The 24,335-nt window shown below is 35.5% G+C and overlaps 3 protein-coding genes and 1 long non-coding RNA gene across 6 annotated transcripts; 2 read left to right on the forward strand and 2 right to left on the reverse strand.

Moving 5' to 3' along the window:
* The first annotated feature begins 401 nt into the window (after window positions 1-401).
* Window positions 402-2,415, forward strand: LOC132126819 (UDP-glucuronosyltransferase 1A1-like). The gene is made up of 3 exons (XM_059538337.1): window positions 402-540; window positions 1,004-2,056; window positions 2,141-2,415. The coding sequence occupies exons 2-3, from the start codon at window positions 1,171-1,173 to the stop codon at window positions 2,143-2,145; spliced, it is 891 nt and encodes a 296-aa protein (XP_059394320.1). The 5' UTR covers window positions 402-540; window positions 1,004-1,170; the 3' UTR covers window positions 2,146-2,415.
* Window positions 2,416-6,516: 4,101 nt separating this feature from the next.
* LOC132126817 (UDP-glucuronosyltransferase-like) lies at window positions 6,517-15,523 on the forward strand. 2 transcript variants are annotated; one of them, XM_059538336.1, is made up of 6 exons: window positions 6,517-6,607; window positions 7,053-8,020; window positions 9,586-9,717; window positions 11,008-11,095; window positions 14,265-14,484; window positions 14,589-15,523. In XM_059538336.1, the coding sequence occupies exons 2-6, from the start codon at window positions 7,154-7,156 to the stop codon at window positions 14,866-14,868; spliced, it is 1,587 nt and encodes a 528-aa protein (XP_059394319.1). In that variant the 5' UTR covers window positions 6,517-6,607; window positions 7,053-7,153; the 3' UTR covers window positions 14,869-15,523. The 2 variants fall into 2 exon arrangements, with proteins under 2 accessions (XP_059394319.1, XP_059394318.1); XM_059538335.1 differs by lacking the exon at window positions 6,517-6,607 and having other exon boundaries at window positions 6,865-8,020.
* Window positions 15,524-17,219: 1,696 nt separating this feature from the next.
* On the reverse strand, window positions 17,220-21,231 carry LOC132126444 (CASP8 and FADD-like apoptosis regulator). 2 transcript variants are annotated; one of them, XM_059537691.1, is made up of 9 exons: window positions 20,828-21,231; window positions 20,487-20,592; window positions 20,259-20,394; window positions 19,649-19,695; window positions 19,457-19,520; window positions 19,287-19,339; window positions 19,092-19,170; window positions 18,273-18,789; window positions 17,220-17,688 (listed from the first exon to the last, which is right to left on the reverse strand). In XM_059537691.1, exons 1-9 carry the CDS (start codon window positions 21,181-21,183, stop codon window positions 17,562-17,564), a joined length of 1,485 nt encoding a protein of 494 aa, XP_059393674.1. In that variant the 5' UTR covers window positions 21,184-21,231; the 3' UTR covers window positions 17,220-17,561. The 2 variants fall into 2 exon arrangements, with proteins under 2 accessions (XP_059393674.1, XP_059393675.1); XM_059537692.1 differs by lacking the exons at window positions 19,457-19,520; window positions 19,649-19,695.
* Window positions 21,232-21,273: 42 nt separating this feature from the next.
* On the reverse strand, window positions 21,274-23,945 carry LOC132126495 (uncharacterized). Its single transcript, XR_009427401.1, has 3 exons — window positions 23,796-23,945; window positions 21,509-21,582; window positions 21,274-21,402 (listed from the first exon to the last, which is right to left on the reverse strand). It is a non-coding gene; the product is annotated as an uncharacterized LOC132126495 (long non-coding RNA).
* Between the last annotated feature and the right edge of the window lie 390 nt (window positions 23,946-24,335).

The following is a 24,335-nucleotide window of genomic DNA, read 5'->3' on the forward strand; positions in this document are numbered from 1 at the left end:
AAAGTAATGGGACACCCCCTTCTAATAAACAGGTTTGATTACTAATTTAAGAAGTCATTTCTATGAGTACAAATCTTAATGTTTAAGCTGAGTTTCATGGAAATTACTAAAGTAGTCAATTCTGTTCATTAGAACACTTTAGAATACTTTAAGCAATTTCATATATACATCATATATACACAGTATTTCATAGTGTCATTTCTATTAAAATATATATTTTTGTCCATATGACAATCATTTCTATTAAAATATGTATTTCTGTCCATATGTAAATGGGATTATTTAGCTGTTTTGCTTGAATGTGTGCAGAATTCCTTACAAAAGGTTTTTTCACTATTTTTTTTACTCAAGGTCATTTTGTCACTTACATAACATATTATCCAGTCACCATGGCTTCATTCACACATTCTTTGTTTGAGGGCCAAATTTCTCCAAAAAGTTTTGAGCACTGGAGCCGTCTGGTTAATACAGCATGATCTCAGATTGGAGTTCTGCAAACCTCTGATGTGATAGACTGGAATTAAGATCTCATTGACAAAGGTGAACATCTCATTTATACTCATACATGATACTGCATGTAGGAACCGCTATAATATGAATACAAAAAATAGATCTGTATATGCTCTGACACTACTGCCACTCTAAATAAGTTGATTTGGTCAATATAAATAAATATGTAAATAAATGAATAAATAAATTTATTGTAAATAAATAAATTAGTTAGAATTCTGTTTAATTTTAAACTAAGGTTTTCATTTTTAAAACCAGTTTATTATTTGTAGGTTAACCCAGGCAGAAATGGTAACAAAGGCCCTGGGATCTCAGCCAGTAAAAAGAAGGCAGTAGTTAAACAGGACTTTGAACCTTTGTTTTTTCTGAGTTCTTTGAGATAAATGTGCTTTTGCAAATTTTTTAAGTCAAAGTGATTGCTTTTATCTTTTCTGATTGTAACTCACTTTTATGAATGGTCCCTAAACTAACATGTTTAATTTAAATCACACAGTTGGTTAATCCTTTCAAGGAATTCACACAGAAAAACAAGTCTTGATCCAGTTTATTCCACATGGTGAAGGGGAGAGACTCCGGGAGTCTCACGTTACACAAGACAGTAATGATTCATTGACAGAAAGCATCACATCTTGAGTAGACACTGAACGTCAAGAACCAGAGATGAAATTGGTTGCATTTCTGGGGTGCTTCATGCTCGCTTTTGCAGCTGTGGGAGCCACAATACAGCCGAGAGAACCTGGTTGGTCTGGTTCACTTTTAGTGGTCCCGATGGATGGGAGTCACTGGACTGGTGTGAAAGCTGTAGCGCAGGAGATGGGCCGCAGAGGACACAAAGTGATGGTGGTCATTCCAGAGGTCAGTGTACTGTTAGGACCTGGAAAATACTACACTACTAGAACCTTTCCGGTTCCATATGGAAAGCAACAACTAGATGAACTACAAGCTCGGAATGCTGAAGTAATGGAGAGTAAGCAGCTGCCTTTGTTGGAGAAGATCAGCACCAGGATTAGTAACATGAGAAAATTTGTGGACCTCCAAAGAGCCACAGCTGAGAGTCTCCTATTGAACCAACAGCTGGTGGACTTCCTGAAGAAGCAGAACTTTGATGCCGTACTCACCAGCCCAGCTGTACCAACTGGGGCCATCCTTGCTTATAACCTCTCCTTACCTGCTGTGTATATGTTGCGAGGCTTACCTTGCGGGCTAGACTCGACGGCCACTGCCTGTCCGAGCCCTCCCTCTTACATACCACGGTTCTTTACAAACAACTCGGACCGTATGTCGTTTCGTCAACGTGTGCTGAATGTTCTAGTGAGCACCGTAGAGCCATTGCTTTGCAGACTGATATATTGGTCAACTGAGGGTGTAGCATCCCGTTTCCTGCAGAGAGACGTAAGTGTGGCAGAGATCCTGCGCAGTGGAGCCCTGTGGCTGCTGCGGTATGATTTCAGTTTGGAGTTTCCTAAACCCTTGATGCCCAACATGGTTCTAATCGGGGGGATTAACTGTGCCATAAAAAACCCTCTTACTAAGGTGAGTGCAAAATGTTTCTATTGATGCCTAAACGTGAGATAAAAATGTTTGCTTCCTCTGTGTGTTTGCTACATCTGGTCTAGAAGTGTGTTTAAAGCTTAAGGCTGGTCCTACACAACTAGCTCCTGCTCAGGACCAGCCTAAACCAGCTCATGACCAACTAAGGACCAGCTCAAACCAACTGCTATGCTTCTACAAGCCCATGCTGGTTTTTTCAACTGGGTAGATGGATAGTTCACCAAAAAAATGAAAATTCTGTAATTATTTATTCACCCTCATATCGTTCCAAACATTTAACATAGTTAAACTTACATGGTTTTTGCACTTCGTCAAGTTGAATAAAGAATGTGCTTTTGCCTGGGAAGCTTCTGATTGTTTATGCTTTATAAGAGATGAGTTATATCTTATATAGTTTAAGAAATGAAATGGGGGGGGGGGGCTGCATCATGATATGTGGTGTTTTTGTATGTTGGAACGTAGTTCAATTATTAACAATACTCCGTGCTGTCAATAAATGACAGTTCAGTTTACACTGGCAACATTTTAATCATTAGCCAGCAAAATCTGTGTGCAAATGGCAAACTCTGTAAACAAACAAAAAAAGTTTCCCATTTTTGTTGTACAAGGATTTTTTTTCTTCTTTTTGTGCTTGCTTTTTAATGGATTTTGTTTTGTAAAATAAATACCATTAATAGGTTTTAGAATGAAGGAAACCACTGAAAAAGGTCAGCATCAACTTTATACTTGCTACATGATACTCAGATTTTTGAGCTCATAGTCTCAAGTAGAAGCAGAAAAGGGAGACCAAATTTCTGGGTTTTCAATCAGAAAAAAAAAACAAGATTGACTCTGTAGCTACACATTGTAATTCATTGCCAGGGACTTTTTGGGTGCACATAAGCTTGCCAGGTTCCACATATATCATCTAGGTAACTTTCTTGTTGGTCGTGGAACAACATTACTGACAACCAATCAGATTTTAGGACTGGTTTAGGGGCTTGTACACCATTTTTATTAACTGAAAATGTCCCTGTACTGAAGCTGAAACCTTAGATTATGGTTAGGGGTAAGAATACTTTTTTTTTTTTTTTTTTTTTTTTTACAGAATTGTTGTTCCAGGATCGACAAAACATGTTGATATTGGAACATGCCTTACTCTGCAAAATCAGGATGTCTCATCCCTAGTAAAAAAAAAAAAAAAAATGTATATATTTAAAATGCATTTATTTCAAGTGTAGTTCAAATCAATTAACATATTTACTAACATTAATTCAGACTTACTGATATAAAAATTATAATTCAACTTTATTTGCATTCCTACTAGTGCACAATGCAGATTTCCTAATATTAAGCCTAAAATGTTTTGGGATTTTGGATTTTATGATCTTTGAATAATATCTGTCTGTTCCCCTTCAGTGGCCTACAATCAAATATACTTCAGTATCAGCACTACTTCCACACAACTAAATTGCATTAAGTACAAAATTAGTTTAATAACAGACTGCAAGTATACAGAAAGTACAATTGTCTGATATTTTTATTAGGTACATAAATATGTAAATGTATTTGTTGTATATTTAGCATGAAATAAATGTATTTCAAATATATTTTCATATATATATTTTCAGTATGGATTACAATACCCTGAAAACCACACTTGATCGCCGTAGCCTGACCAGACACTGCATCTTACAACTCTCGTTTCGTCACACAGATCTCAGACCATATGTCTTTTCGTCATTGTGTTCTGACATTCCAGTGCGCATCTGGCACCCTTTGCATATTGTAGCTTATTTGTATCTTTAAAAAATAATAGCAGTATAAACAACATGAATCACTGCCAATAATATAGTTCTATTTTCACTGGTGTTATTATAATAATTAACCAGCAAAGTCTGCCTGCAACTAGCATAACTTAATATTTTATAGAGTTTGCCAGTGTTATTTTTTTCTTCTGCTTGAATTTTAATGTTTTAGAATTTAAAAAGTCCTTCCCACACTGTGTGTCTAACTTATCCACTAAAAATGGTAGGAAAGACAGAAACACCGAGGTAAAGGTTCATCGTCGTCAGTCTTTTTGAAGTCTTTGGCTATAGAGATGCATTTAGGATTAATTGTATGTCTAGTGTTCAGTATAGTCTGTTCTGCAGCTCTGGAGCAGGCTAGGAGCAGTTGGACTGGGAAGCTGTTAGTGGTGCCCATGGATGGAAGTCACTGGACAGGGGTGAAGGCTATGGCTGAAGACATGGGATGCAAAGGACACACCGTGGTTGTGGTGATTCCAGAGATCAGCATGCACTTGGGTCCAGGCAAACACTACATCACAAAGGTCCTGGGATCTCATGCAGTAAAATGGACAAATTAGACTCTGTGTCTACTGTGGGTAATTTATTGCCAGGGTCATTTTGGGTAAACATAATTCTGTAGCAACATTTCTGACAACCAATGAGTTAGTGGTCATTTTGGTAATGGTTTAGGTGCTCTTTTTTTTTTTTATCAACCAATCATATTCCTAAAGGGTTAGGTTATGGTTATAGTTATGGTTTTATTGTTTGAGTTAGAAGTAGGGATAGGGTCAGAAGTTTTTTGTTTGTTTTTTGGAAAATACTGTTGTTCCTTTACCATCAAATCATGTTGACCTAGGAACATGCCTTTCTCCAGATGTGACTTACTGTGATTGTCTTTGGACTAAACTCAAACATCATAGCTTCATGGACTTTTCCGTAAAAAAATACAGTGGATCTTACTGGATTATATCAACTCTTGTTCAAGTTTGGCACTCTTTTTGGATTTTTACTTTTTCACTTTATAGATTGTTGCTTGTATCATTTGTGCAGATGTTAATTGTTTAAAGAAAAAAAAAGAGGAAAAAAAAAAGGAAATAGAAAAATAGAAAAAGTTGTGCACGCACAGCTCAATGACTTTTTAATTAGGAATAACATCTGCGATAGATTCCTGTCAGGTTTTAGAGTTGGTCATAGTACAGAATCGGCTCTTTTGAGGGTGTCTAATGATGAAGTGTTGATTCTGGAAATCGTGTTGTCTTGCTGTTGTTAGATCTTACAGTGGAAGGCCCCCCTTGTGTGTGAGGTTCCACAGGGCTCAATACTGGGACCAATTTTATTTTCCCTTTATATGCTCCCTCTAGGTTCTATTTTTGAAGAATTTGGGATTCAGTATCATCTTTATGCAGATGATTCTCAAATTTATGTACCACTGAAACATGGGCATAAAAGTGCCATTGAGTCTCTTCATGCATGTTTGGCAGAAGTTAAGTGCTGGCCTGCAAATAATTTTCTCCAATTAAATGAGGATAAGACTGAGATCATTTTATTTGGAAACAAGTGGTGTGTGGATGATGAATGCCTGGGGTTGTTTCCTGGGAAAAAACTGTCTAGCGTGAGGAACCTTGGAGTCATTTTTGACTCTGAGCTTAAATTTGAGCAGCAAATCAATACTGTTGTTAAGAATAGTTTATTTTAATAATTTTATTAATAATTTCTTTCTAAATTGAAATCTATTCTTACTTTTAATGATATGGAGAAGGTTATTCACGCCTTTGTGTCTTCACGTTTGGATTATTGTATTGTATAGAGGTCATGAATGCAAGAACTAGCTTTTCTGCATCAGAAACCGATAACGTTTCATAGCTTGGCAATGTTTCTAAGATGGAAGAATGCAGTTTTTGTAATATGGGAAATATGATTTTCAAAAGACAAGTTGCTGTCTAATATAACACCCAGATTTTTGATCCGTCTAGTTGCAAATTTTAATCTACAAGATTCTGTGTACTGTTTTTTGGTCCAATAATTAATATCTTCTTCACAGCTGTTTTATACTATATTTCTATATTTATTCTCTGGCGTTCCAGGGACAAATGCATATATGCAGTCACATACACCCAGTAGATAGAGCTGTGTGATTTATTAGGTGTTCTTCTGGTAAAACAGGCTTTTCTTTGTTTGAACCCTTCACTAATACTCAGTTTGCTTTGTTAATTATCCTTTGTAGTACAACACAACACAAGTGGAATTCTGGTGGTTACCATTTTTCCCTCACCCATGTATTTTCCTTATTTTTGTTTAATAAAATTACGACAGGTGTCACTGTTCTCTCTTATTTGCAGTCCCAGTCCTAAAGCGATAAACAGCAGTTCAGTTGTTAGTGTGGGGTTCCCACAGCATAGCTCGGTGGGGGGAGGATTACAATGGAGACATATCAGAAGAGTTTGCATGTGGCCATGAGTCACTGGGTCACTGGATCTTACTGGATATGTTGTTGAAGTTTGGCACTCTTTTTGGATTTTTACTTTTTCGCTTTATAGATTGCAGATGTTAAGTGTTTAAAATATTACACCAGTACTTGGGAGAGGTCAAAAGGTTTGATTCCTGCAAAGTTTTGCAGAAAGCAAATATCACCAACTGGAACTGCAACTGACTATAAAGAAAAGTTATTTCTTTATAACTTATTGTTGGTCGGGTTATCTCTTTAACTGAGGAGATGGGAAGGAAAGGAGTGGCGAGCTTCTCACGCAAGCTGGGCTTGAGCAGAGGGGGAGGTGCTGGTGAGAGTTGTCTTTTGCTGACCTGACAACAATTTTTCCTCCTTATGTGTTTGAGTTTATACAGCTGGTTGCAAATTAATCTTTGTGTGTTCGTTCTTTACTTAGAATGCTAACAACTAAATCCATGCTTATCTCTGCCGAGAAACTGTGGTGTATTTGGATAGCCTATGTGTAACCTATGGCTACTACTTTTAATTTTGTATTTAAGTGTTTCAAGATCTCAGTCTCACAGATTTGTAAAACACAACTTAATGAGTAATTTATGACTGTAATGAGTCGAGTTTTTCTTGTAAAAAAATGTACTTAATATGTAGTGCAGTGTAACATTGTACTGGACCTGCAGAGCACCTTTTCCCTTTCAGGAAATGTTTTTCTCATGATCTGCAAACCAAAACACGGACAACTGACGTGCTCTCATTCTTCCTTTCGCTCGCTTGTTTCTCAGTTCTCATGGGAGAATGTAAATACAGCCCCTTTTCCTGGAGGAGGAGTTTTTTCCTCTCGTTTTCTTGCTGTGTTTGTGTTTGGTCTTAGGCAGACCCAGTTATGCTGAAGGAGGGCTGGCTGAGGGGGCTGGGTTCAGGGTTGCTGCTGCTATGGCTGGGTGCCTGGCTGAGGCCTGCGCAGGGTGGCCGGGTGCTGGTCATGCCTGTTGAAGGCAGTCACTGGTTGAGCATGAAGGTGTTGGCGACAGAACTGGCCCAGAGAGGCCATAGCATCCTGGTCCTGGTGCCCGAGAACAACATCTTGATCCAGAGTTCTGAGCTCTTTCACACTGAGACCTTCCCTGTAAAGATCTCCAAGGAGGAGCTGTCCGCCAGCTTGAAAGGGTTTCAGGATGCGGTGTTCACGCGTAGCCCTGCGCTGATGGACATCATCATCCAAATGGGGCGTCTGATGAACTTCACAGGAACGCAGGTGGAAGGATGCGAGTCGCTGCTTTACAACAAACCTTTAATGCAGAAGTTGAAAGAGGAGAATTTTGACTTGCTGCTCACAGACCCTTTTCTGCCCTGTGGACCTATTATCGCTACTAAGCTCGGTCTCCCTGTGGTCTACTTCCTTCGTGGCATGCCTTGTGGCCTTGACATGATGGCTTTACAGTGTCCTTCTCCTCCATCTTATGTACCTCGGTTTCAGTCTGGCAACACTGACAAAATGACCTTTGTAGAGCGCATTCAAAATTTCGTCATGAGGTGTGTAGAGCTGGTGCTGTGTCGAATAATGTATGCCAGTTTTGATAAACTTGCTTCAAGATACCTGGATGCGGATGTGACATACCAGGAGATCATTGGCCGCGGAGCTATTTGGTTGCTTAGATATGATTTTACATTTGAGTACCCTAGGCCTGTCATGCCAAATATGGTCTTCATCGGGGGCATCAACTGTTGGAAGAGTGCCGAACTTTCTGAGGTAAGTCACCAGAGGTGCCTTTTGGATTTGGTCAAAAAAGCTTACTGCAAAATGCAGAGTTTTTTAAAGTTTTTGCCTAAAATAAATACATTTGTATTGTTAATCAAAGTTCCTGAACATTTTCATGACTAGTAGGCCTAAGAAGTAATTTCCTCAGAAGGAAATTTTACATCTGCGGCATTTTTTTTTTTTTTTTTTTAAGGTTGGGTTGGGGTCATTGTCAATTCTGGAAATATGGGTTCCATTTTTGAGCTTTAACATTGGTGCTTTGTTTTAACATGCATTACATTTACCCTCATACAAACATAACCCATGGTAATATGACTCCTTTCTCTAGGGCACTGGTAACCTGAGGCAATGCAACATATTGGCTGTATTCTTTGGCACGCAACCTTCTCCATTTCTTTCCCTCTGTTATTTTTCTTGTCAGCCGCCCTTCCTTCTGTGAGGACCAGTTTTTTTTTTCCTTTGTATATTTGAGGCAGGGGTCATTTTACAGGCAAAATAATAAGTCCTGAGCTCTGAAAACCCCAGACATGTAATTGCGTGATTTGTGCGCAGGGTATGAAATATCAAATTGGACAGACACCGGTGAGATGAAAAGATAACATGAGCCTTGCTGATGAAGCTGTACATAATGAAAACGTGTGCTTTTTCTGTGTTACATATCTTGTTTATAGGAGTGTAATGGTACACAAACATGACGGTTCGGTACATACCTCAGTTTAATTTTTTATTAAACTGTGGTTTACTAAACTAATTTTCTTTCTTTAAATAAAGTCAGTTACAATTCAAATTTTCTTTGAGCATAAGATGAGGTAAATTTTTATCTCTGAGCACAACAGAGCCCAAACTTAAATTCAATTACTATTCATTTTTAAATAAAATAATGAGCAATCAACTTTAAAAAAATTATGCAAACCTGTAAATTGCACATAATGCAGTTTTTAAATTAACTTCTAAATGATAAAAATGTATATTTGTTGTTGAAATACATGCATTTACACAGTGTCATAACTTGTTTTACTATAACATATTTATTTAATCAAACAATAAATAATTAAGATATAATTAACAGTTAAAGAAAAATGTAATGAGTGTAATATTAATGCAAATGCTTTTCTCTAAACGTATTAATTTCTCAAGCGAACTAACAGCTGTGGACACTGATGACAGGTAAATGAAATGCTACGCGACTTTTTGTTTACAAGCTGTGTTACTGATGTCTTTCCGCGGTTGAAACACTGATTAAGCAGTAGTTAAGAGAAAATGCTGCCTGAACTAAGGCGTTTATACAGCGATCTGCCACCACATTAAAGAGTGTCAACATGGCATTTTTTGTTTGAATTTCCTGAAGAAAAATATTAAGTTTAGACTTTTTTTCATATCAAAATTAATAATAAATAAAAAAGTTATAAGAAGCTTCCAGTGAAGTTCCATTTGTGCAGTGGTTACATGCGTACCGTTACATCTACAACGAGTTTACTGTGTGGAGCTATACATGTAACAAGGTCATTATTTAAATGTGGCTTATTATTTTTTGGCTTGTTGTCTGTCTTTTGCAGGAGGTGGAGGAATTCGTCGAGGGCTCTGGAGAGCATGGCATTGTGGTGTTCAGTCTGGGTTCTCTGGTCTCCTCCATGCCAAAAGAGAAAGCTGCCATCTTTTTCAAGGCTTTCAGTATGATTCCACAGAGGGTAAGAAATCATTTTTTTTCTCCAATAATCTCAAACCACTGTTTACAATTCAAAGTGCTATCTTTAAGCCAATTTCTAGTTAAAGTCTTTTTACATGCCACAAGAAGAATCTTACATAAATATTGATAGCTTTTAGGTACTATGCCTATAATATTTCCTATAAGCAAAAATAAATAGGTTCTGGGTATTCTATATCCAAGCACTTCAGACATAACTACATTAGCTGCACATTTTCTCACAACTCCAAAAGATATGTGCGTGATCCACTTCTAATGGTCCACATTGTCTCCAGCAAAGCTGTTGTCTGGAGTCTTGTTTTCTTTTAATCTTAAGTGTTATAAAATAATCTCCCTCCATATTTAGGAGCTAGTGGTAGTTTGGTGTATTATCCACATTTCATACCAATCTGTTTATGGTATTTCAGTCTTTAATGCTGTATCCCATTTCAGTTTTATATATAGTGTGAGGAGGGGCTGCAACACATTAACACCTCATATAGTGAAGAAATTATTCTGGGTAGTGTATGATTATGGCATCCATCATCGTTTTAGTAAGGGAATGGATGTTATTTGCTCTAATTTTCCTTTTTTATTGTAATAGTCCTTGGGTAAGAGAATTTAAGTTGGAATGCCATACATTTTAGAAACATGGCAGAAATCCAAAGTTATTCTGGTGCAATTTAAGTTGTCAATCAAGGTGTAAAATAATTTAAACTACACACATTTACTAACCCAAGGCTTAGAGCTTTATCTTCTGTGCAAACTTTGTGGTGCGTGACCTGAAACCATTTTGTTCAGCTTCCTACATGTTCAGTCTCTCAGAACAGATTGTAGGGTTCACGAGTCCACATTACCCACTTGTTTTCTCATCTTGTAAAGTGTAAAGCTAAGTGGAGGCTGCACGCAGAGCTTTAGCTATAGCTGGGGAGGAAGTCCAGGAACATCTTGTTCTCATTAAAGTTATTGTGTGTGCTGAAAAGGGGGTTTGGCACTCCACAGAATGCTCATTACTACAGTGGATAGTATTTCTGACCGAGTCTCTTTTTAAAGTTCTTACATTGCCAGTATAATCTAGCAATTTTTTTTTAGTAGAAACGTATTCCATAAGCCTCCACTAATGTGTAGCTTCAACAAAAATAAATGTAGGATTTCACATATAGAAGTGTCTACTTCACAAAATGGGTATTTCTAAAGTAATGGACTAAACTGGTAACATGGTTCCATTTTATAAGTTGCCTTCACAAGAAGACTTGTTTTGAATAAAAGCTGTCTGAACTGTCACTTTTTCTAGGTTCTCTGGCGGTATACAGGTGAGATTCCTGATAATGTCCCAGAAAATGTCAAGCTGATGAAGTGGCTTCCACAGAATGACTTGCTCGGTGAGTTTCTCTGGGGTGTATTCCAGAAAGCACAGTTAACTAACCGTCAGCTAAACCCTTTGATTAACCCCAAACCTTGCTTACTCGAGGTATGTGGTTCCAAGAACGCGTCCGGCAGTAAGTTCTTTCAAACAAATTTTGCAAACAAAGAGTATGTTCCTTTTTAAGACTCAACAGAGACGAGTCACTATGGAAATGGACGCTAAGAAAAAGCGCACGATGCTGTTTCTTTCTTCTTCTTTTGTTCAATGGTCATTTACATGCTTAGTGCATATCTCCACTTAATTGTTAGTTGTGCAATAATTTTTTTTCCCCGTTTAATCTTTAATCCTTGAGAATATGAATTATATCGATTGTTTGATGCTAATTCTATATTAATTCATATCAGAAATGTATTTTGATTTAGAATTTAAACATTATAGAAAATGCAGATCCATGTTTTAGCCGATAATATAAAATGTAATAAATATATATAATATAATAAATGAAACATTGCCTTGTCATGGTGTTTTATAATTTATACAGATAATTGTTATATATGCCAATAAAATAAATATAATTACCATATTAGAATAATGTATTCCCTTATTTATTACTTAAATTAGCACTTCATAATTAACTTATCACACAAATATATATAGAAATATAAAACATAAAGGGCTATATTACACATTGGGACATTTTTAAATATACTTATGATTGTATTCATCTGAAAGTGGAAAGTCATATGCATCTACAGTAGGATGTCTTGAGTTAATCATGGGTTAATTTTCATTTCTGATTCTGATTTTATTAATCAGTAGGAAAGGAGAGCTCTAGAAACCTAACTGAAGATCTATGTAATCCAAGAATTTATTTAAATATATTACGTTTAAATATATAGTTTTCATGTAATGTACATTTTTGCTTTATATATTTTGAAAGGGCCTGTCTTCATTTCTTTTGAAAAAGATAGTATTTATTTGTAGTTGAGCAAACACTTTAGTTGGATTCAGTGCTGAAGAATGAGGGATTTCTGTTTGTCTTTCCAGAAGTACATGAGGGAGTAAATTTATTATTGTAAAATCCAGGGATTCACTTGGCTTATCCCTTGTGTAGCAAGTTAAGGATCAGCCAATCAGAAATTTCTCCAACAACATGGATCGTTAAACCAAGAACACAGAAGCAGCTTTTGTTAAACAAACTGAGTAAAGTCTGTATTTTGCCTGGCATGTCAGGAATGATTGCAGTGACTGGAGAGCAGAGCCCATTCACACTCAGTGTTGGCTAATCCTATTAACTGTGGTTGTATTGGCACAGAAGCTGGACCAGTGAACAATCTGGTCAGCTACTGGAAAGTTTTTACAGAAAAGGGTGCCCTAAGGTGTCAGAATCTTTGAAAAAAAAAAATCTACAGATATTCTATTTAAATATCTTCAAGAAAGGTGCCAGTTTATGTTTCTGACAGTGGGTGCCCATCCTCACAGGGGAAATCATCAAATATCCTGCTCATATGTTTGACTTAGAAACATACTGTCAAAACGTAATGCGATTGCTTAAATATGAGCTACAAATACATTTTATTAGTAATCTTTTTATTTAATATTGAGATCGCAAAATCACAAAGTGTTAAATGAAGGACACTATAATAACTTATGACAAATCTGGCATTTGTGTATATTATTATAGGGACCCTGAAGTGAGATCCACCAATCAGAGAAGCTCCCGAGTCTCAATTGATTATTTGATAAAGAATATCACTATTTTTTGTGTGTGTGTGTGTGTGCTCAGCCCTTTTGCCTGCAAGGATCAATAAATGGGGATGTTAAACATGATAATACTGAGCAAATCAAAGCTTTATAAAGTGGCATCCAAAGGTCTGAGTATACTGCATTTTGCAGCTAATTAAATACACTTTGTTCATAACAAATTATATGATTTCCATAACACTTAGATAAAAAAAGTTGAATTAAAGCAAAGAATGTCCCATACCTAAAACAAAGAAACTTTGTTTTGTCTTTTAATTTGTTTACTTAATTAACCCAGAATATTTGTATTATTTGAACTTTTGGCTCTTTTTTTTTTCTTTTCTTTCAGGACTAAAACTATTTCAAGGTTTAAATAAATAAATAAAAATAACAATCTCAATCATACTTTTGGACCCCCCTTTTCCCTGGCATATTATCATCTGCTGTATATGTCAGCCACCCTAAAAAAAAATAATACTTGTTGGTCTAACTTAATACAATTATGACGCATATTTCTATGCATTAAAACTGATATATGAACTTAAATTAGGTAAAATGTACTGATGAGTAAAATTCATGCTTAAGATCACACCAACTTCATTTGACATATTCTGTGAATGTTCCCTGAACATAATTCACTCTTGTTGATCCAACCAGTGTTGTTACTGTTCAGACTGGTGCCTTCATGCAGCGTTGCATGAGTTGTCTGCATTTGTATGAAAATGGAAAGGCCTGTTAGCGTTTAAGTTTTAATATTTAGCTATTTTGAACATTTAAAAGATCAAACAACATAAAATTATGTTTTTTGTTTGTTTTTTGGTCACCATGGTGGTGAAGAGTAGAGCTTGTGCTTAGGTTGTCAATATATGAACATAAATGTTCTATGATTGTTTGATTGTGAAGGGTAGAACTTCTGCCAATACAAACTGTATAAATCATGTGCTGGCTATCAAGCTGATATCATCTTTTTCTTTTAATTCTCATATTTATTCTTATGAGAATGTAATAGCCAATGCAACATTTGTTCACATGGTAATTACAATTTTTGTAGCATGTAGCAAGTAATGATCAAGTAGAAATGTTCTCATGAAATTAGCACAGTTACAGTTCATGTAGCCTATAGCCTAACCACAAAGTCTATACCTCAAAAATCAACATAAACATAAACTCTTTTAAATGTAAAAAATAACTAAAGAACAAACTTTTTCAAACCGCACTTAATTTCAACATGTATTCTCCTGGTCTATCCCTATGCAAAGCATGTTGGGAACTAGAAATCCACTGCCCAGTTTTAGTCAATGCAACATAAATTATTCATGTAGGCCCAACTTGACTTCAATGGTTTAAGTTAACATTTTACAATTGTAATTTCATTTAATATAATAAAATTGAGTGCAAATGACAACTGAATTTGACAAACTGAATTGTTTTTTTTATTAAAGGTCACCCCAAAGCAAAAGCCTTTATCACTCATGGTGGGACGCATGGAATCTATGAGGGCATTTGTCATGGTGTGCCCATGGTGATGCTTCCCCTCTTTGGTGACCAGGGTGACAACGTGCACCGCATGGCGACTCGAGGAGTGGGAGTGGTGCTCAGCATCTATGACATCACTGCAGAAACACTACTTGATGCTCTCAACACAGTTATTAATGATGGCAGGTGAGAGTTTTTAATTTTTCCCACTGTCTCTCTCATATACAGTATATATATATATATATCTATCTATCATAACCTCAATGTATTTCTTTTGCTGTGTTCTGCAGCTATAAGCAAAGAATGGAGAAGCTGTCAGCCATACACAATGACCGTCCCATGCAGCCCCTGGATCTTGCAGTCTACTGGACAGAGTTTGTTATGAGACACAAAGGGGCAGACCACCTGAGACCTGCTGCTCATGACCTGAACTGGCTTCAATACCACAGTCTAGATGTGATTGGCTTCCTGCTTTTTATTTTGCTGATTGTAACTCTAGTAACATTTAAATGCTGTGCACTTTGTTGGAGACGCTGTTGTAGAAAATTGCAGAAGAGGAAGAAAGACTGATAATATAGATTAAAAGGTGGTTTTGCTTATAAAAGCGCACATTTTCCACATCTACCATTTCATTTTTACATTTTCAGAAGAAAAGTTACTTTCATCACCTGACAACTGAGCCAGTAAAATCTCTTTAAAACGCAGCCGTTTTGTAAAGGGGGAGCACACATCAAGATTTTGAAGCAGTTTCACCTGTGAAAGTGTTGTTTCTCAAGATAATAGTTTTACATGCTTTCATTTTGATATCACTGGACCACTGTTCACCTAAGACATTAAAACAGCTACTGTAAGCTAAACAGACTGCAGGTTCTAGCTCTCATAATCAGCTGGAATTCTGGGTAAAAAAAGTCTCCCAATTAACCCTAACCTGGGTAGATGGAGTGTTTAATGACACAAATGAAAGGTTGTGAAAGAGAAATATAAGCTTGTCTAATTTTAATACAGATGTTTTCTGTATTTTTTTAAGTGCTTCATCGACCTTCTGATCAACATCAAGGCATTCAGCATTTTTTTAATATAAACTAAATTGTTTTTCCTTTAATTTCAGTCCTAAATGACCAACAATTAATTTTTGTATAAACAATAAATTGTTGTTGTGCACTTGTAGCCATGATCTGAAAATTCACACTCTAAATTGATTTTAAATAAAAAATAAAATTCAAAAATATGAATACAGCAATGTTTTTTGTTGTTGTTTATGACATAAAGCTAAAATCAATCTTTCTCACACAAGATATAAAACATTTTATATTTTTTCTCTAGATAAGTCGAAAAATTGTTGCGTCAAAAGGGTTCTCAAACTCAAATTGTACTTAAACTTCTACAAACTGGGAAAGAACGGTAAAGCCCGAGATAGGTTTCATTTCTCAAATGAGAAATATGGGGCTGTGCAAGAAGAGAAAACAGATCTTACCTATTGTTGAACAAAGTCTCATTCTGCTGTATTTGTAGTTCCATAGTAACATTTTGTATATTCACAGATTGTGAACAAAGTAAAATTCAAAACCTGGTGTTCCACAAGAAAAAAAATATATACTGTATTTCAAGTCACTATTACTAATGCTTTCTTTAAATGTACTATTTGACCGACCCCTGGTGGAGTGGAAAATGTATGACGGCAAATTTATGCCAAAAAGAACCGAACGCACGCGCCACATCTTCTCACCCTAGAGCAGATGCTGTAGACACGATCACATTGAAACTGTTAACCAAATAAAACGTACACATAGAAATTTGTACATAAGTGTCAGAAAATTACGCACATTTCAGTCACGTTTGTGTTCTTTTACGAAATAGATGGCTCGGCCCTATATCCTTTCAAGTCTCTACAATGATGGAGCATTTTAATGTCAGTGGTTTTTGAAATTGCTAGTGATCGGGAGTTTTATCAAGATTATTCTTATCTTTTTGGTGTATTCACTCAAAACTTTCGTTTACTCACTCTTTTTGCAAGTTATTATTTTGACTCATTAAACTAGCTAGATTCAATTATTGAAGAAAAAAAAAAAAGACAAACGCAAAGTAATTTAAATCATTTTTATTCATAATACTCACTTTCTCTACACATCCCATGCTGCCAAGTGTAATTCAGTTTTTCATACTGGTAACTATTTTCATAATCTGTTATTTTATTTTATAATCTGCTAATGGCATGCAAAGCATGCAGTGATCAGTTTGTAAGTCAGTCTCTGAAGGGGGATGAAATGAATTATGGAAATATGATACGTTATTTATTTAAATGACAATTAGATATAGGCCTATGTTTAGTTTAATATATATATTGTGCTACAGTCTGGTTTGATATATATTACAGTATGCAAATTCTACATATGTATTAAAATTCTATGTATCTACTAAAAACTGATCAGATCAGCCCAAATTTAATCATCAATTCACATCAACTTTTCTATCTAGTCTATACTCTACTCTATGTTCTGCTCTAGAGAGTGATTGATCATGCTACGATCCACCAGGCTCATTTAGGTCACAGAACTCCAGCCTACTGATACATTACATCAACACTATTAGACAATAAGAATATATTTGTTGTAATGTGTATATGCATTATTATAAGTGTGTATATAGTTTTCTATAGAAGAGAAGTGGATTTTAAGTGGATTACTGAACAAGATACTCAAATCTCACATCTTGTATATTAAAAATGTATCTAGTGTACACGATTAATGGTATAGCATGATGTAACTAGATATTCAGCACATGTAAATGAATTGTTATTACAAAGAGGATGGGGTCTGGTCTGATTCCAAAACATCTCACAGAATTGCTTTCCTTGCACCATTCTTCTTTCCCTTGCAACTTTGGAGGATTAAGTAATGTTTTTTTGTAAAGCTTAAACAATATGTATTTTCAAAAGCGCTTTACAAATAAACTTCACTTAGCCGGAGTAATGACTGAAGGAATTCTTAAATTAATTAGCGAGGCACTAGCACTTTGACTGCACTGTACTCTGTATTAGCTGCCAATGGAGATACACAATGAATATAAATAATAATAATAATATACAAATACATAAAACACAATGATATTTTACCAGATATTATGGCAGTATTCAGCTATGCTCGGATTATTCTTCCACTATATGGGCAATATTTCCATTCTAAACAACAAGTATAGGGTGTGTGTGGAAAAGAGGAAAAAAAAGAGAAAAAACTAAGTTTGTGTTGTGACGCACAAATTAAGTGTTACAAGTAAAGTTTCTTGCGTAGTGTGTGAGAGAGTTGAAGGTGGTACTCATTCTCAGGGTTTTGTTGATTATAACTAAACACGTTTCTCTTCACCTCTTCCATGAGGTCCAATAAAAGCATCTTTCTGCAAATTAAAAAACAAACAAACATTTATAAATATGGATATTTTAAATTTCAGACTTTTATTTTATGAAAACTCAACTGCAAAAGCTGAAAACGATTTAGCATAAACACTTTTTACAGTGACTTAAGTGTTAAATAAATGTCAGGTCACAAACAATAATAAATAAAAGCCAAAATTATCTAAATTTTGTTATATATTCGGCATTTGATATGGTTCTCCTGTACGACATCTAGTGGTTGACAAATCGTATAGCACTTTTAACAAGAATGAACAATATATCTATAGCATTTATTAATCTTACAGTAGTTAAATTTCAACATTTACTAATGTATGCATTTAATATGTATATGCATTTAGCATTAGTTAATGCACTGTGAACTAAAAATGAACAACTGTAATTTTATTAAACAATAAGATTACTAAACGTTGTAAAAAAAATGTTGCTCACTGTACTGTAAGTTCATGTCAGTGAACGCCTAAATGCTACCAAATAAAATCTTTAAAGTGTTGTAAAGTGAATGTTCAGCATTTTTTATGTGAATAAAACTTTTATATAATGCCCTTTTCATAAACAGTGCCCATACCTCTGACATCCCAACAGAAAGGTAGAATTTAATGCACACATGTAAACTGATTGGTGGCCAGACCCTTCCAGCAGCTTTGCCTCTGCTCTGCACACGCTCCAAAGGACATCTGCCGACGCTGGGATAGTCCTTGCATTCGCACATTGCCTCCTAGAACAGTGGCGTCCTGGCACATCTGTCTCAAGGTATTCATCATACATTGAGGTGGGATTTGGGACTTCTGTGGTCCTGTAGATCTGGATAAAGAAGAGTTTGGGTTTGCCACACAGAGAGGGACACTGGGTTGGGTTGAAAAGCTGCCTGAGATCCTCCAGGCTGATGCCAAGTCTGCTAGAGTCTGTAGCCAACAGATGAGTGTCCGTTCCCCTGCTGATGATGCAGCAGACAAAGCGATTGACCCCCTGAAGGATCCTGTTGCGGGTCAGGTCTTCCAAGACCTTCTGGGTTTCTTTTAGACCCAAGAGAGAGTGAAGAATGACCTTGAAACCCAGACACTTGAATGTCTGATTCATCATCTCTGAAAGGACACAATGTAGATGTTTAGATGCAGATGGTTTATTGTAGCACATTAAAGAGCTACAAATAGTGTTCTCGATTAACCATATTTTTACCCCAATTTGTAATTAAATGAAAAAAAAAATGCTATGATGAAAATTATGACTTTCTTTAGAAAAATCAGGGGTGGACAATGGGAGTTTTTAAAAATGTAATCATAAAGGGTATCTTTTTTTTTTTTAATCAAACAATGACATCCTTGTGGTTGCAAATAATAATAATAATACAATATATACTATTCCTAACATTATGACACACACTTACCTCCATCAAAGCCAACACAGTCAATAATCACACACAGACCCCTCTGCTCAGGAGTCATTTCATACTGCTCCATCAAAGCCTAGCAGACATACAGACGGCTTATAACCTACTCATAAATAACATAACCTTCAGAAAAGATGATAGACTTTGACATGATTACTATTCACAGTATTAATGAAGATGATCATTTCTTACCTGTAAATGTTGTGTCCCTGTCTCAGGTACTGAAACCTTCAAATTTTGAAACTCTAGAAAAAGACCATGTGCCAGTCTTTAATGTTATTCATAGGTAGACACATATACATATATATACATATATATATACATAAATTATACACACACACACACACACAGAGAACGCTCACCTTGAGAAAAGCATAGTGTTTGTTTCACTTGTTGAACAGAAAGCTGGCATTGCACAGGGGCGAACTAAAGTGAAGGAATCGATAATAATTTTTTGAATAATTAGTAATAATTTACCCATCATGCAACATACTGTATCTACTATATCTATCCATTCAATACAGAAATGTATTTCCTTAAAATGCATGTCTTACCTTAAAGGAGTTCTGGACTTTAGGGATTGCACATGGAACATTCTGACCTGAAATAGTAATACATTCATTCACTGGATTAAATTATGTATTATTAATTATTTACTAATGATTTGATTCAAATATTTTTCATTCAAGCTTCTTAACAGGTGCCATGAACAAAAGCATCTACAAACGTCAACCATGGGTGCACTAATGTTTAATGTCAGGTTTTTAATCAAAATTAAAACAATTTAGTACTGCAATCCAATCTAGAAATCTGACGTAATCTATCATTAGCTAGCCAACCAGAATTTTTTTTTTTTTCTCATAAACTTTGAAACCTTTAGTTTCAGGAACTTCTCACCTCGAAAACACCATTTTAAACAGTCGACAAAATTACAAAAGGTAAAAGCACTCAACCGGCCAAACTTTTTGACAGTAAGACATGTTTGTTTTGGCAGGTAAAATCAAGCAATGCACTACGGATATTGATGTACAACTGCAGAATTAATTTATACAAAGTGAAATGCTTCACCCAGTTTTTGTGCAAAATGTATCGCCTCTGTAATTCACCTACTGACAAGCAATTCAAGCAACAACCAACAGAAAAGTGCTATCCGAAATGACTAACCTCTATTCTTGTAGTACTGAATCCTTTTGACAAGGTCCATTCTGTTAATGTTTCTCAAGCACTGTTCAAGCAGGTCTAGCTTATCACATGATACTTCATCTAACTTCTCCAACTCCACTACCACATCTAGAAAGCTCTATGAGAAATCAAATCAAATGAAACAAACATGAAATAAAAATGCACATTACATAAACAGATTTATTTTTACATTTTGTTCTTTTGTCTTACAGTAGCTTTAGCCAGTCTTTCTTTGGGCAGGGTACTGCTCAGGAGAAATATAAGAGACTGTAACTCCTCATTCCCCAGATTTTCGCTTACATCTGCCATTAGAACCCTGTATAAAAGAGATCAATTAAAAATACACAGACGTGTGTGGGTGAAAATTACATTCACGGGTATTTCTGCTTGGGTTTTTCCACAAGAGAGTGCTATAATAACCCCCAAAACAAATAGGTCAGACTCCAAAATAATGCTTTTCATTAGAATAAGTTTAAGTTTCACCACATGGGTTGTTTTTCTCATACAAGGAAATATCTTAGACACTGAGATATGCTATTAGCATACATTACCTATAATCTGAGAGGACAGCTCCCTTCTTCAGAATTCCTTCTACCTGTTGTCTGTTGGTACCAAAAACCTTCTTTAGGATATCATAGCGCTTCATTCGGAACATGAGCTCCATCAGCAGGGCATCACCAGCCTGAGCTTGACCTGCTTGAGCTTGTGCCTGTTTGGCAAATGCCAACAAAGCTCCTCTCAAATCTTCCATGCAGATGTTGTTGAACAAATCTGTACAAAGGTACAGTAGTGTTTTACACTCCTCTTTTTCAAGAGATGCAGTCACATAGTTGACCATGTTGGAAAATCCATCTGCCATTTCACTGCATGGCCCTGTATAGATGCTGTAGGTTATATTTTGGGTCATTTTAAAAGGTGGGAGTGTGGAATTTTATTAAGCATTTTAAACTATTTGTTTACTAGAGTCTAGTCGGGGAAAATGTGCTATTTGTTGTTTTTTTTTTTTTTTTTTTTTTTTTTTAGCAATTATTGAATGAAATTTGTATTTATCATGATAGTGAGAAAATCCACATTAGCCTCATTTGTCACATTCTTGTTGAAATCAATAGCCGCTTTGGATTTACACCTGTAAAGGGCAAAGCACACACAACATTAAGTTTCTCTCTCTCTCTCTCTCTCTCTCTCACAATCAGTGTAAACAAATTGAGGACAACTGCAAGGGCCAGAAATACCTTCAACGTCCTTAATTTAGAGAGCCAGAAGTTTTGGTGCAGTTGCCTGCAAGCAGGCTTATCCCCTGGTAACACTAAAATAGAAAAATGTGGCACATACGCAAAGATGATGCAATTTCATAACTAAATTATGCCTTTGATAGATAGCAAGTAACTGGATATCTTCAAGAAATACATACAGTAGAGAATTTCAAAATCGGCATAAACTTTCTTATATTAGGGTGGATTTAACTGGATTTATTTTGCATTTCTGACAACATAATTCACAAATTTTGCGTACATATTCTTGGAATTTATATTAGTATTTCAAAAGCGAAACAAGCCTCAAGAATTCAAGTGGAATCCTGTGAAGAACTCGTCGCTTTGTTAACCTTTTCACGTAGGGTTGCCACCTTCAGCAAGGCAAAATAAGGGACACCCATTCATTACCCCCGCCCACACACAAAAAACACAAATAATCAGTAAACTTAATCAGCTTTCTCAATAAACCATGAGAACACATGCTCAAGTAGGCTATTTAAACTTGCAACAGAACACATTGATAGTTATTGTAAATTGAATTATTTATAATTAACTATTTATAGTTTTTTTACGTTCTGCAGCTATTATGATTTTTTTTATTAATTTGCTTAAATTAGGACTACGTTGTTTGTCCCATTTTTATCTAAATAATTTATCTCTTTTTTTTTACTTTTTAAAATGCCAAATAACATTATTTATTATGTATATATGTATAATTAACATAATTGATACATTAATAGATAGGGTCTAGCATTAAATAGGCCTATAATCTATTAATTAATCTGTCAAATAATGTCTAAAAATATTATAATTGTCTACCAAGCTCTGATAATATATGGAATATTTTAACCCGATCTCATGAAAGTGTGTATAAATAGTACGGCAAATAAAAACGAGAACTTTGACTTTGCCGTGCATATGCTTCACAATGGTTAGGTTTAGGGTTGTGGTGTAGATGCGTATCATATGCATGCCAAAGTGTATTTTTGTGTTTCAATACCATGAGTTTTCGTTTTTATTTGGTGTAATATTTATACGGATTTTCATAAGACTGGGCTCGGAATATTATATTAACAGACTATCTAAATTGTAATAAAACAATAGGCCTACACCTTTTGAAGCAAGGATGTGTCTGTCACTTTAAAGGTATGGTACATCCCCAAAATTTTTTAATTCTGCCATAATATTCCCAGGTTTTAATAAACCTGCATAAAGTTTTTTTTTCTGTATAACATAAAAGAAGATACTTTGAAGAATGTGGGTAACTAAACAGCTTCTGGTCCTCTGAAGAGAAAAATAGTCATTGTGGACCAGAAACTGTTTGGCTACACATCTTCAAAGTAACTTATTCTATGTTCAACAGCAGAAAACTAAATTATTACAGGTTTGGAACAACTTGTGGGAGCGTAAACTATTACAAAATGTTGATAGTTCCCACATTTTTTTGTGAACTATCCTTTTAAGACAGATAGTCCACCGTGAGCAACTGACAGCTTCTCTGCAAACTGCGCGTTTATCAATAATTACTGGACAGACCCAATGATAACTTTCCCATGTAGCCGAGCGAAGACAACCCACGCAAATTTCTATCGTGCTTTACCCTATGATTCAGAATCTAATAGGCTATATATATCTTATTTTTATGGGTGGTTACAGCTTGTTGATATTTAACTATGCCCACGTCACTAACGCTAAATTGACACTTAAAACTTTGGACACATGTCGTTTAATAAAAAGATGTCATTTCGTTCTTTTTAGATGGATCTTTTTAACTTTTCAAAAGATAAGTTTCAAAACAGCTCGAGCGATTCGTTTACACCGAATGTGAAAAGATTCGACCGTTTCTGATTCGCTAAAAAGATCCATCTCAAAAGAACGAAATGACGTATTTTTATTAAACGACACGTGTCCAAAGTTTTAAGTGTCCATTTAGCGTTAGTGACGTGCGCATAGTTAAATATCAACAAGCTGTAACCACCCATAAAAATAAGATATAACGTTATAGCCTATTAGAAACGCACAAACTACTTCACTCGCGATAAATTAACTAGTATGATGCGTCAAACAATATTACGTTAACGTTACATAGCCTATTCTGATTTTAAAACTCGATCAAATTACCTTTGACTGTGCAACTACGTATTTTATGGAAATAATATGAAAAGCTAATATTATAAACAAACATAACGTTAAACTATTACAATATTACTCAAATATACAATTATAACTAACAGAAAGCAAGATATGGCGTTTGCCTAAGTTTTACCGTTGATGTTGTGTGGCTTCATCTCTTCGACGAAGGGAACAAAACGAAAGTAACTGAACAAACCACGCCTCAGACGAGAAATATCTGGGGAAGGGTGGGTCAGATAGCCTCAGTCTAAAACAATGCTGATTATGTATTACACTTAATTAGTGGTGATTCTGTTAAAGACCGGTTAAATTAAGGAAGGTCAAGGGAGGGACTGCTTTTTGACAAGCCGCGATGATAGGATTTAAAAAAAAAGTTCCGGTAATTATAAAGCACTGTACACATTTTACGTGGGGGCTGCATAAACTTTGAACGTTTGAAAGGTCTGACCTTTTTCACATTGGAAAAACTATACCATTGATATTACAAACGAAATATTCTTTATTATAAATGGTTGAAAAAAAGTGCAACTTGTGAAAACAAAACATCAGTTCATGCTGCAAAAAACAGTTTGTGCTTAGAAACCATGTTTACAGATAAACAGGAGACAATATTTCGTATGATATACAATATTTCATGTCATTCAAGTGTTTTTTGTGTAAAAGTTATAAGGCT

The sequence above is a fragment of the Carassius carassius genome, chromosome 44, assembly GCF_963082965.1.
Source record: "Carassius carassius chromosome 44, fCarCar2.1, whole genome shotgun sequence".
Classification (NCBI taxonomy): domain Eukaryota; kingdom Metazoa; phylum Chordata; class Actinopteri; order Cypriniformes; family Cyprinidae; genus Carassius; species Carassius carassius.